At 39.0% G+C, this 12,707-nt stretch overlaps 1 protein-coding gene across 1 annotated transcript in view; it reads left to right on the top strand.

Moving 5' to 3' along the window:
• The window catches only part of LOC149067570 (32 kDa beta-galactoside-binding lectin-like), a 34,138-nt gene that overhangs the window by 18,686 nt on the left and 2,745 nt on the right, over positions 1–12,707 (top strand). The window contains exons 3-7 of the mRNA XM_089252447.1: positions 7,005–7,206; positions 7,297–7,425; positions 9,151–9,239; positions 9,370–9,688; positions 11,565–11,636. Of these exons, the coding sequence (XP_089108573.1) occupies positions 7,005–7,206; positions 7,297–7,425; positions 9,151–9,239; positions 9,370–9,688; positions 11,565–11,636 (811 nt within the window). The remainder of the gene's footprint in view (positions 1–7,004; positions 7,207–7,296; positions 7,426–9,150; positions 9,240–9,369; positions 9,689–11,564; positions 11,637–12,707) is intronic.

Genomic DNA, 12,707 nt, shown 5'->3' on the forward strand with positions numbered 1-12,707 from the left:
GGAAATAGAGTGAATTCGGTGAACGGTTGAATTAAAAAAAAAAAAATTAACTGAGCGCATCTAGAAATTTTGAGAAGTAATTTTATTACTTTTCAGATAATTTTTCTAAAGAATTTTTCCTCTTATAATATTCGAATAAATCTTAATTTTTGTGATTCAAAAGACATGGAGAAACATACCATCTGGAAATAAAAGGTGACGATAACGACATGAAAGCATGAATGTAGCGGTGAATATATGAAGTAATTTGTTTATTCCCATTTGTGTGTTCTATAGCGTATAAGGCTATATCATGATAAAGAATCTCGTCATTTTATTAAGCATAAGATAAAATATTCTCATTTCAGAGATAAGAACCTTTATACATCTTCAACATCTTCAGTAAATATATACGAAACAAGCACCATCAACCTCTATACCGAAAGGCTCTTGTATTAAAGGCTGCATCAACAACATTAAGGAACTCGTACTTGGAAATAGTCCACAACATTAGCGAACTAAAATTATATCCTGATTTTTTTTTTTGTGCATAGTTTTGTGTCTATGAGGAAGCTATATTCAGAAGAAAAAAAATAAAACTCATGCGTGAGTCACTGTTTGCCGATAACCAAATGGAAACGTGACTTCACTTTATATAGCCTTTCTACTTTATAGCCTTTCAAAAAAATTTCCATTCTATATGGTTATTGTTCTTTTGTTTGGCCGTAAATACACATCTCTCATCCTTCCCATGATGTCTCTTATTGAATAACCAGTTTTGGAAGAATTTCCCGTTCGTCTATTACACAGTATGGAGTTTGGCAGAACAGCCGGTATGGTCCAATTATTACCAACTATTACGTCCTTCCTCCCTGATGTGGCTTTGACCTTTTGTAATGATTCCCTTGGTGTGAATATGACTGATATGGTGGCAACTGAATGAAACTATAGATTTAATATGGCATTTCCTTATAATCTTTTTTTAGAAATAAAGAGAAACTTTTTTGATGAAAAAAAAATTTGTTGAATCAAAAACTTTATTGTTCAAGTACGCTAGGTTCAATTTAAATGAGATCTATTTGTTTTAGAGATAATTATAGGCAACTCTCGCAGTAAAGAAGAGTTAATTCCATGTGCGTGCATGCCCAAAGCCTCCTAGATACTACTTCTAGGAGGCTTTGGCATGCCCCCACATCCTGTACCAGGGTCCCAGGCTGGATTTTCACGGGTCCCTCTTGTGAATTTATAGTGTGAAAAAAAAGGAAAAATCTTCCCGGGCTGGAGCAGCACCTCCTAGAGATAGAAAGCCTCCGCTCTGTTTGCCATAAATGTCATTCAGACTACCTTTGTTTGCCACACTTTGAAACACAGCATTCTATTTAGTTTCTTTTTATTTTGGCGTAGAATCTTTCTGATTGGCTCACAAATACCGCATAGTGATTGGATGTGGGGCATAGAAATCGCCAATTCTGAGCCTGATCATTTCTTTTCCGCACAACGATGATACTGGCACTAGCAGGGAATTTTTTTTTCCTCGAATATTCTGAGGGAAAATGGACTACTTACTGACATCACAAGCAGACTGCGGAGGCCTCTTATCTCTAGGAGGTGCTGATTGGAGCCCTGTCGGTCACTCTTGTGGGAGCCATATGCGTATGTTGATCTTTTTTATGTAGAAAAGGCAAGTGAAAATGGTTTGCACAATGATGACGTCACTCTCCGCTATCATACGAAGGTTTTAACAAAAGGTTTTGCCCTAGGGCTATGGTGTTAAGACGGCAGTAAGGACATGCTTTTTTTGGATAAATATGCAAAATTTGATTCCGCGGAACAGTCTTGTAGCTATCAAGGAATACGTCAGAAGTTTTATGTTGGAAACTCCTGACTCTTAGACAATATGTACCCGAAATTTTGGTTGCAGTCAATGAGTAAATGAAGTTAGGTGCCCTAATCCAATGGTTCTCAAACTTTTACCACCCACGGCTCCCTCCGCTTTGTCATCGTTTAACCGTGACCTCTTCAGAACAGTCAAGAAAAACTATTTAGAATCAATGGGCAAGTATATATCAATATTGCCAGCTAAAGGGGGATTTGGGGTTTGAACCCTCACCTCAAGCCGAGATTACAGTGTTCGCTCCTCGTCCAACAACCAGGGCACCATACTCACGTGAACTCTTGGCTTGTGGGGAGGTAGGTCAGAACCCTAGGCTTGTGAGTTTTCTGTCTTGGAAAGAATTTTGAGCTACTGATTTATTAAAAAGTCAAAATGTAACTGAATAAAAGTATTTTCATTCCGTTTCGCGGCCCGGTGCGGCTGCACCTTTCACACCTGCTCAAGTCCAGCCCTGACCACGACCACCTACATAACCTGCGCAAATTAGGAGGTCATACCCTGACCCTACCCTTGAGAAAATCTTGCGTACACCTACGATTAGAGGTGTAAAATTCAACTGCATAGACTTTTTACAACCACGAGACAGCGAAATGATTAAATCTCACGCTCTGCTCCAGCATTTGCATGTCGAGTAATATAATGACAGCTATTCTATTATAACCAAATTTCACTCCAAACGACAATATTGCTGTTCTTGACGCCAATTTCTTTTTCTAGAGAATATTTATTTTTCCTCCCTTTAGTTTATGTATTCAAGTTCTTTGCACGACAATCCTTTGTTTGTTCTCTGCAGCCTTTTGCGTATTACGAAGATATTGTTCTTTCTGATTATTGCGGAATACACACAATAAATAACAGTAAAAAAAAATATACTACTATTATAATTTTCTTTTCTATTTCCTTTCTTATCCTTATTTTTTTTTTCTTTCATGTCTGAAGACAATTTTTCACCAGATCTTTTTTTCTTTTGCTCCCATCGGAGAATCGTTAATAACGTCGTTGAAATGATTTATCGATTCGGAAAATCTTTTTCCGTATACTTTTATAAATGATTGGACATGGAAACTTCTCGATGACGTGGAAACTTATTTCCGCTTCATCGTAATGTATAAGAAGGAAGTTATACTGAAAAGTTTTTTACTTGCTTCAGTCCTCGCAAGATAATAGATTTTTAATTCATTTTCTAATTTTATATATCAATATAAAATTTACAAAATGATCTTACTATATTATGCAGTGCGTGTCCTGTAAGTGCTAGCACGGCCATTCTCACCAACCGTCCGTCGTAGAGGTACGATTCCAATTTAAAAAATGCTCAGCTAACTCAATGCTAGTTTTGAGTGAAAATACTGTGTGTAAGAAAATGAAAAATCTAAATTTTTATACGGTTCCCCCTGTTCTCTGACTTCCAATTAGAAAACTGTTGCACTGTCTCTCCTGATGCCAACAAAAACAAATTCCACGTTTCTAAGTGCAATATTAAGAGATATTCCAATTCGGAAAACGGAGGAAATTTGGGAAAAAACAGCATTTTTTAAATTGGAATCGCCTCTACGATGGACGGTGATGAGATAAAGGCCGTGTTAGCACTTACAGGGCACACTGTATAATATCTATTCTATAATATAAAATCACAAACTGGAAAAGGGCCTATTTCTATGCAACGGAAATCGGTAACGATTTTGGATGAAGTTTTCATTTAACTTTTGAATATATCTGGAACCGTTTGAGACCCATCGGGACCAAATTATGTGTATGTACCGAGAGGCATAGCCCCCCACATCCTGCAGCAGGGCCTCTAGACTGGGATAGCTGGCGATCCCCAAACCAGCTTTTTCACTTGCCCCTGTGATTAATTTATGGTGTGAAAAATCAAAAAGTGGTAAGAATCTTTTCGGCCCCTGTCAGCCCTGCCCTTGTGGGGGCCATGATGAGAGGTATGTATAATATACATATATCACCAGTGCTCGCAACACACAGGGTCGGGGTACCCGGGCGCGTCATTGCATATATACCCTTCATGGGGGAAAAGTTAAGATTTCATTTCCAGGGGCTTGTGATGGATCTCATTGTTTCCTTCTGCTTTAACATTGAAAAATTTGCAATAGCGGAAGCCCGAGATATATCCAGTTTGGGACACCCCATAAAAATCTGCGAATTGGGTCCCGGCTCCTTGATTGGGCGGCCTTGGATTTTATTCATTGTTAAAATGAATACAAATAAAAACTTTTCGTGGCCCTCACAGGGGGATGTCTGACAAATCTCCAGGTCAGGGCCCCCATGGAAAAGTTGACAGGTTTCATTTCGGGGGCCTTGGATGAATCTCAATGATTTTTGTTTAACATTGTAAAATGTGCAACAGCGGAAGCCCGAGATAAATCCAGTTTGGGGCTTCCACTAAAAATCTGCGTATTGGGTTAGTGGGTCCCATGTGGAAATTGACAGGTTTCATTTTGGCGGCCCTGGATGAATCACATTGTTTTTTTGTTTTGTTGCATTGTTTTTTTGCAACAGTGGAAGCCCACGATAAATCCAGTCTGGGATTTATCAATTCTGCGAATTGGGTCGCGGGTCCTTGATTGCGAGCCCTGGAATTTATTTGTTGGTAAAATGAATACAAGTGAAAATTTTTCGTGGTCCAACAGGGCTCCAGTCTGGGGGCCTCCATGGAGAAGTTTTCTGGGGGTACTTGATGAATCACATTTGCTTTTCTCCCCCTTTATTAATGTAAAATTCGTCAGTAGCTGGCACTTTGATATGTCACTTTTCATAGCACTCTGATGAAGTGGGACTAAATAAACAAGATATGTTGTGAAGAGAAGGGGGGGGGGGGTTGGCCGCCACAAGGTGGCAGAGCCCCCATAGTATATTATTAGGTCAATCAACTGCTTCGGCAAGGGGACAACAATATCCTTTAATAAGGGAAAATTCAAGGTTGTGGTGTCGAGGGAGTTTTCACTAATAGGGTTGTCAATAAATGGGAATAGCTTACCTCCGAGGGTCGTGAATTCTAACACAATTGATACGTTTAAAAAGAAATACGTTAGATATAGTGGGATAAATCGAGAATCTATCCATTGTTAGATAAGCTGTGGTGGTCGAGTGGTTATAGTGCCGGACTCGTGATGCGAGGATCCGGGTTCGAACCCCACAGTGGTGGTCGGCTGAAGTTGGTTTTCTGTGGTTCCCAACTTCAAGGCGCAAATGCGAGCCGATCTCCCCGTTAAAAAGTCTCGCCACAGAGAGCAACAGTCCTACAACGGTAAATCATTCAATCATAACACTTCACTCATAATTAGAAAAACTAGTGGCAGATGGCAGCACTACACATAACAAGCATTACAGAGAAACAAAAAAAAACTTCGTCAGGTTTCACTACACGTACACGCACATTCCCGCATGTACCGATTCGTTGGGGGGTTCCGGGGGGGCACATGTGTGGTGTAGTAGTAGGTAGGGCCTCCAAAAAATGGTTCGGGGGTCCATGATGTTCTTAAGTCAGCCACCTCGTTGGGCAATTTGCCTGTTGTGGCGTTGTATTTGTATAAGACAACCATAATGTTTTTTGTAGGAATAATATATTTTGTTATTATTTTTTTTGTGATACATGCCTTTACATTGGGTATTTTTGGGATATTTGACATCCATATTTTTTATGGGCATAATTTTTCAGCCCTCCTCGTTGGGCAATTTGTTTACTGTGGCCTTGGTATTTGTATTATATTACAAATATACCTACTAGACAAAGAGCGGGCGTTTCTATAGTTGTGATAATGACTCTTTGATCACATACCTCTCACGACGAGGCATGGATTCAACCAATAGCATGCGGGAATGGATTCAAACAACAGACTGCGCAGATGGCATTGCATCAGCTGCAGCTGTTCATAACTTAGGTACGAACATAGCGCACGCTGGTTTCCGGTTCTGCGAGTTGGCACCGTTACGAATTGGTTAAAAATCTGAAATTCAGGTATTTTTTTAGCAATGGCGCAGACTTGCAGAATCGGAAACCAGCGTGCACTATGTTTGTACGCTTAGGCAGGATCACCGGTGTTGGATGACAATGAATTATAAATTCAACCAGCAACATGCAAAAACGTGTCGGTAGTATCGCTTATCAAAGAACCGCTGCAGCCGTTTGTAATTCAAACAAAATCGCCGGTGTCGGATGACGACAATGAATGAATTCAAACAACAGCGCGTGAAATGCGCCAATTGCATTGCTTGCCTAGCATCAGCTGCAGCTGTTCATAATTCAGGAAGGATCATCAGCAATGGTTGAATACGAAGCACTGATTCAAACAGCTGTGTGCGAAAATGTGGCGGTGGCATTACTTGTCAAAACACACCACTGAATCCGACAGGATTACCGGTGTCGAATGAAGGCATTTATCACACCTATGATTCTCAACATGAACTAATATGTCCCCTTTTATCCCTAAAATATGCCAAGGAGGTCACGGGTGAAAATCAAGGAAGGAAGCATGATGGAAGATTTATGAGATCACAAATTCAGCCAGATATCAATTTAATAAGAAGAAAGGGTCTCAGCTACTGGAGGGGGAGGGGCACAAGAAGAAAATATACAGTACCTAGTCGAAAGGGAAGTCACTGCAAAATAAGATTAAGACGAGAAACACTGGATTACACAACAGCGTGCGGAAATGGGTCGATCGTGTATTGGTTACCAAACAACACAATTGCAGTTACCAATTATTAAGGCAAAACCACCGGTGTTGTCTGATTTGCGGCTACTCTCTCCTCATGCAGTTTGTCTAATTAATCGCCCATCCTTTTAATCTCGTCATACTTTGAATACTGTACTGTCAAACTCGAGAAAAGCCCAGTTCTTTAATTATTTCGGATATTGCATAGCTCATGTTTTGGGCACCTATCATCTAGTCATGATCAAAGGCGTCTGAATCACGAGCTTTACTCATTCTGACAGTCAGAAAAACTAGACTGGTTCACGGTAAAATATTTACGACATCTGCACCTCCACATATGCAGACGCGAGTGAGTAGTGCCATGAGATTTTTGCATACCGTCGCTTATACTTAATGACGTTGCACTTCAGTGTAATTATAGTATTTGAGGCTCAAGGATGGTTCGTGCTTGTTCTTTTAAGGTTCTCTGTCAACTTCAAAGATGCTGGAACAGATGCGAATACTTTCTTCCATTTCAATCCACGATTTGGTGAAGAACATGTTGTGGTGCGCAACAGTCGTTTCAACGAAGCTTGGGGTGCTGAGGAAAGAGATGGTGATTCACCTTTTGTACCAGGTGAAGAGTTTCTCTTGTCGATTCAAGCTACTGTTGATGGATACGAGGTAAATGGACGTTTTGATATCCTTTCAAGTTCATTTTCGAAAAATATGGTGAGTTATTCTTAAAATAATTGAATAATGATTTTGTTTCAGGTTACGGTCAATGGTAACCCGTTTACCGTCTTCCAAAACAGAGATGGAATGCCTCTGTGCAATGTCACGCATTTGACAGTCAAAGGCGATATTGTTTGCTATGGTGTGCATGTTCCTTTGCCTTCTTTGGTGAGTAAATGACGTATGGGTAAAAATATAACGGAAATAACTTGTCATATTCGTGGTTAAGGTTCAAATGGATATTTTATAATGTACAGTATATGTATTTCATTGATTAAATGGTTCCCGAAAAAATAGGATCTAGTTATACCTTGATCTTATTAGCAATACAATTTCAGCTCGTCTTTATCACAATAACATTTTTGGACAATAATCTCATTTGCACTCGGCTTTTCATATGCCGATAGAATGCTTTTGCACAGTGAAATATTTGGCGTACATGCTAGATTTGTCTATAAATGTAAAAACTTGTTTAAAATCGAAGCAACCGCAGAACATATCGGTGAGAGTTGTAAAAACATTATTCATGTCATTGTGCTTCATATCACTACTAAGGGTGACCGGCTGTGATATGCGCGATATTTGTAGAGCCCAGGGCGCGGTAGCCCGGTCGATAAGATGCTCGCCTAAAGTACCAAAGGATGTTTAGAGGTGTCGCGAGTTCGATACCCGGTTCGTCCTTGTCAGAAAACTTTCTTGACACAGGGGTACAACAAAAAACGGCGACTTGACCACAGCAAAAAATTGCTACCGCAGGGAGTCCCCTATCGAGGGGTTAGCTCACCAACTTCTCTCGATTAATATAAAAAACAAGCCTGGCGTTCGGAATCGGCAATAAATTGTAGGTCCCGGTTCTAGGCTTACCCCCGGAGGTAGTAAATTGTAACACAATTGACACGTTTAAAAAGAAATACGATAAACATGTTGGGGTAAATCGAGAAGCTATCCATTCTTAGAATAAGACAACCATAAGTATTCTTTATGGGCATTGTATAATATTTTATCATGTGTATATATTGTTTGTAATTTGTGTTAATTGCATTTTTAATTGGGTTGCTGTATTTTTGAAACATATGACATCCATATTTTTATGGGCATCTTTTTATCAGCCACCTCGTTGGGCATTTTGCCTGTTGTGGCGTTGTATTTGTATAATTAGCCCTCGTGTGCAGAAAATGACCGTGGTGCGACAAAAATGATCAATGATTGTAGAGGCCATTCAGTGCCTGACGACTGTTAGTGGGCTCATGCTCTTACTCATTTACAGGTCCTAACTAACGTTCCCTCTAAATTTTTTTACGTGCGTGGACCTGTTTTTTGTGTCCTCGATAAGGCAATTTCGTTATAAACACAAATGGGAATAATGGGATTTTGTGTGCGTGGAAGCACTTTCACCGTGCGCGACCACGACCACCACTCACGCACACGGCTTAGGTAGAACATTGGTACTGACACCTACGAACAGTCCGTCAGACTGGACTAATTGTCGGGAAATTCATTAGTAACATTACCTAGAGAGTTTCCGATATTCCTATAATTTGGTTGGTTAGCAGCCTAGTTCAACCCAAACCCGGTCTCCCTTTAAATATTGTATCAGTGGTCGGTTTCAGTCGTCCCTTGACACTCAAGATTCAAGAATACCACAGCGACTTTGCAGCCACCACCCCTGAAGATGCCTTTTGGGAATTTGGAGGGAAGATCTGGAAATTCAAATTTCAATGGACCATGGCCCATTGGTCCGGAACTGTCTTTCCATCATGGCATCGGACGTGAACGTCTGCTTTCTTCTATCACTTACGATAAAGTACAGTTCTGTATATTTGGAACGATAGAGAATGTTAAATATTTGTGACACATCGTGCATAATTTTAATGGTTGCTGTTTCAATTTCAGCCTATTCCATTGGCCTTGGCAATACCTGGCAAGACCTGTATCGGTGACATGTTCTTCATTGAAGGTGAAGTACCCAGCGGCTCTGAAAGGTCAATCAAAATGCTTTTTACTGGTTTTCTTGAGGCATTTGGAATCTTTAAGAATATGCAAAATAAGTTGTTTTAATGTACTAATCATGTATTATCACTTCTAAACGTGTTTGGTTTTTTTCACACGCAGATTTTCATTGAATCTTCAATGTGGAGGAGAAGACAATGCAGACATTATGTTCCATCTGAATCCTCGATTCAACGAAGGAATCGTCGTTTGTAATAGTAGATGCGCTGAGTCCTGGGATTCGGAAGAACGTGAAGGATTACCTTTAGGTGTCGGAGATACTTTCAGCTTGTGTGTGGCCGCTTCCAATGATGCGTACCATACTTCCTTAAATCAAAAACCTTTCATGAAGTTCAATCATCGTCTAAACATGTGTTCAGCTTGTACCATGGCTATCAAAGGTGACATTAGAATTACTAACGTATGCATCGATTGTCCACCAGTAAGTAGATGGTTTTGTTTTAAAATTCATTCAGAAATAAAATTATTGCAAATGCTAAAGAGTCAGCGTGATATGACAGAGCAATGAGAGTCGAACTATAGAGTTTGTTAGAAGTAATCGACGATTCGAAATAGGCTGAAAGAATATCGAATATGATGATTGATCAAGATAACTATAAACATCTAAGGGAATGAATAAATTGCCATTTGTAGAAGAAATTGTGAAAAATAATCATCAAAAAAAAATATTTGTAGGTATTTCTGGCGTCTCAATTGGGAGTTACCATGCCGTTTTATGGGACCGTATGCAGAATTTTCTCACGGGTGGAGGTTTGTTTTTAACCGCAAAAAAAACTGTAATCTTGGGGGGGGGGGAAAGGTTCAATTTCAATTGTAGGTCATTTTTGAATCGTCGATGCTATTCATAGACATCAATTTAACTCGCTACTTAGTCAGCGTACGCTGACTTAATCATTTGAAAACCTCAGGGAAGGATTTTCCTAGCAAGACATAAAATTTTACACTAGAACGTTGTTCAAAATTTGGCATGCACACTCGCAATATAAAAACCTTTGAATGCCTTGCAAAGCCGGGTTTAGGATACTATACTTTCAACCAGTTTTGATTCCTTGCGATTGCGGACCACGCACGTATGATGGATTTAATTAAGATTAAGTACGTAAGGAGGACGCCAGTTCAAGTAGATTAAAGGGTAAATGGCTTACATCCCCTACGGGACAGAGTCCAGGCCATGTCTGGGCCTACAGTTCAGGTAGGTTAGTCACAGGTGCTTATTCAGTGAGAAATGATGCAACTTTATCACTAGAGACCGGAAGTTTAGGCACTAAAAATAGTCAAAATAGGCAGGCAAAGAGGCATTTATTAATGGAAGAAAGGAAAATAAAACAAAGCTAAATTATTAAGGGTCCAAAAACCGGCTGAAAAATCGGTTGCACTTACTCTATCTACTTTGTTTCAACTATATTTTAACTTGGATACTAATAATGCATAATTATAAATTGAGTTCATGCCAAAAAAAAGTGTTTGTAGTCTCCTTTAGGTTTTAGGATTAGGTCGATTCGGGGGCCACTGTTATCAGATGCGGAGCCCATAGATAAAAAATCATGGGGCTCCTTCAAATTACAAATAATTCTCGTTTATTTGGTGTATTTTTTATTTGGAATATTCTTCATTCTACAATATTCAAGCTGTTTTTGAATTTTCAATTTCAAATTTTCCAGTTTTCAATTCTAAGCTGTGTTTCAAGGTCACACTTCTGAGGTCGACTCTGTTCAACTTAATCGACTACTGAATATGCGTTAATATACTAAGAGTTGGAGATTTCCTTTGAAACGAGCAATTCCTTTGAAGTATGCTCAAAATATCCATATTGTACATATTATGTATGGCCTCTGAAAATCACGAATAAACTTAAAACAATGTTAAAATAGGCACTTATGGCAGGAAAAATTAAAGGCTTTTTTACAAAAAAGTGTGAAAACAGGCATTTTGTCGGCACTTCCGGGCTCTATTAATCACATTTGGAACACATTCACGATGTTCAGGAAAGAAATTTCCGGACGTACAACATATTTCTGGAGTAGCAGGAACTGGAGGGGAGGTGAGTTCCATTGCATATTCATGGATAATTGAGGAGGGAGGATCAGCCTCTTCACGAAATTTATTGGGGGGGGGGGGTCAATAACAGCTTGAGTTCCGGTCAGTAGCCTGAGGTTGTGGTGCCTATGCTATTGTATATCATTATACAACAGTATTTCTCTCACTTTTGTGGTCATCGTTCATTTTGTTTTATGGATTTGTAATTTTATGCTATGTCAAACTTAGTCAGTGTTTAAAAACTCTTGTTTTTTCTCCAGAACAAACTCATTCCTCAAGGAGGAGATGCTTGCACTTGTTTCGAAGAGGTATCTGCTTCGGTTTTCTATCCGGTAAGTACGAAAAGCTTGAAATATGACATTCCGAGAGGCTGAATAAATCATAGGAGTGAAAAAGAAACCAGTGTGAGAGGCATTTTTTCGTACAGTGCATCACTAACGTGAATCACACACAGTTGCTGCTGATAAAAAAAATTTTGCAGTTGACCATTTTACCTGGTTGGAAACATGTACACCATATAGCCATAAGTCATAGGACACTTTGGAGCTTAGAGGTTTTTCCGAATTTCTAGAAAAATATGCCTAATTGCGTGTACTCAGGGCCGTAACTAGGATTTTTTGCCACCCCCACAACTTTAAAATTTGATAATTTTGTAATGGTGTTCTTTGTTCTCACCTAAAATGGCCGCCCCTAAATTTTGCCGCCCGGGGCAGTTGCCCCCCCCCCCCCGCGCTAGTTATGGCCCTGTGTGTACTCACAATTTTTAGTGAAAATTTAGTCACGAGTGCATTTATAAGGAACCGACGAAAATTCATCCAGCTATTTTTGGGAAGTAACTTAATCTATTGCCTATAGCTTTCTGAATTTTCATAACATTCAATTGAAATTTTCACAACATTCAATTGAAATTTTCACAACATTCAATTGAAATTTTCACAACATTCAATTGAAATTTTCACAACATTCAATTGAAATTTTCACAGAAGTTGCTTTATATAGGTGGCAACCAAACTGTAAAAATGAAATTGATACCTTTCGCGCATGAGTACTTAAAAATTATTTCCTTTAAATGTTCATATCTCATGAGATATCAGGTAGTCTCATTTTAAATTTCAATATAACGTGTAATATAATTACGTGATCAAATTTTCTGTGGGTTTCGTAAAATTCAGTTGAAAACCTCACTTGTTATGAGCAAAAAACCTGCGATAGAAATTACAATTTTTAGAAAAACATTCATGTCTTTGTGAAAATACGTGCAATCTTCACGAAAATGCATACAAACCCCAAACAAGGCAAAATATTTTGTCGAATTTAAATTTACATCCTTTTTTTCTGACCTTTTCTGATGCCGGATCGATCAAAAAACCTTTTTTCTTATTTAATTTTTCGTTTGACCTCCT

This window comes from Pholcus phalangioides, unplaced genomic scaffold (assembly GCF_987345545.1).
Source record: "Pholcus phalangioides strain wild (caught in Gottingen) unplaced genomic scaffold, Ppha-v1.0 ptg000029l_1, whole genome shotgun sequence".
Classification (NCBI taxonomy): Eukaryota; Metazoa; Arthropoda; class Arachnida; order Araneae; family Pholcidae; genus Pholcus; species Pholcus phalangioides.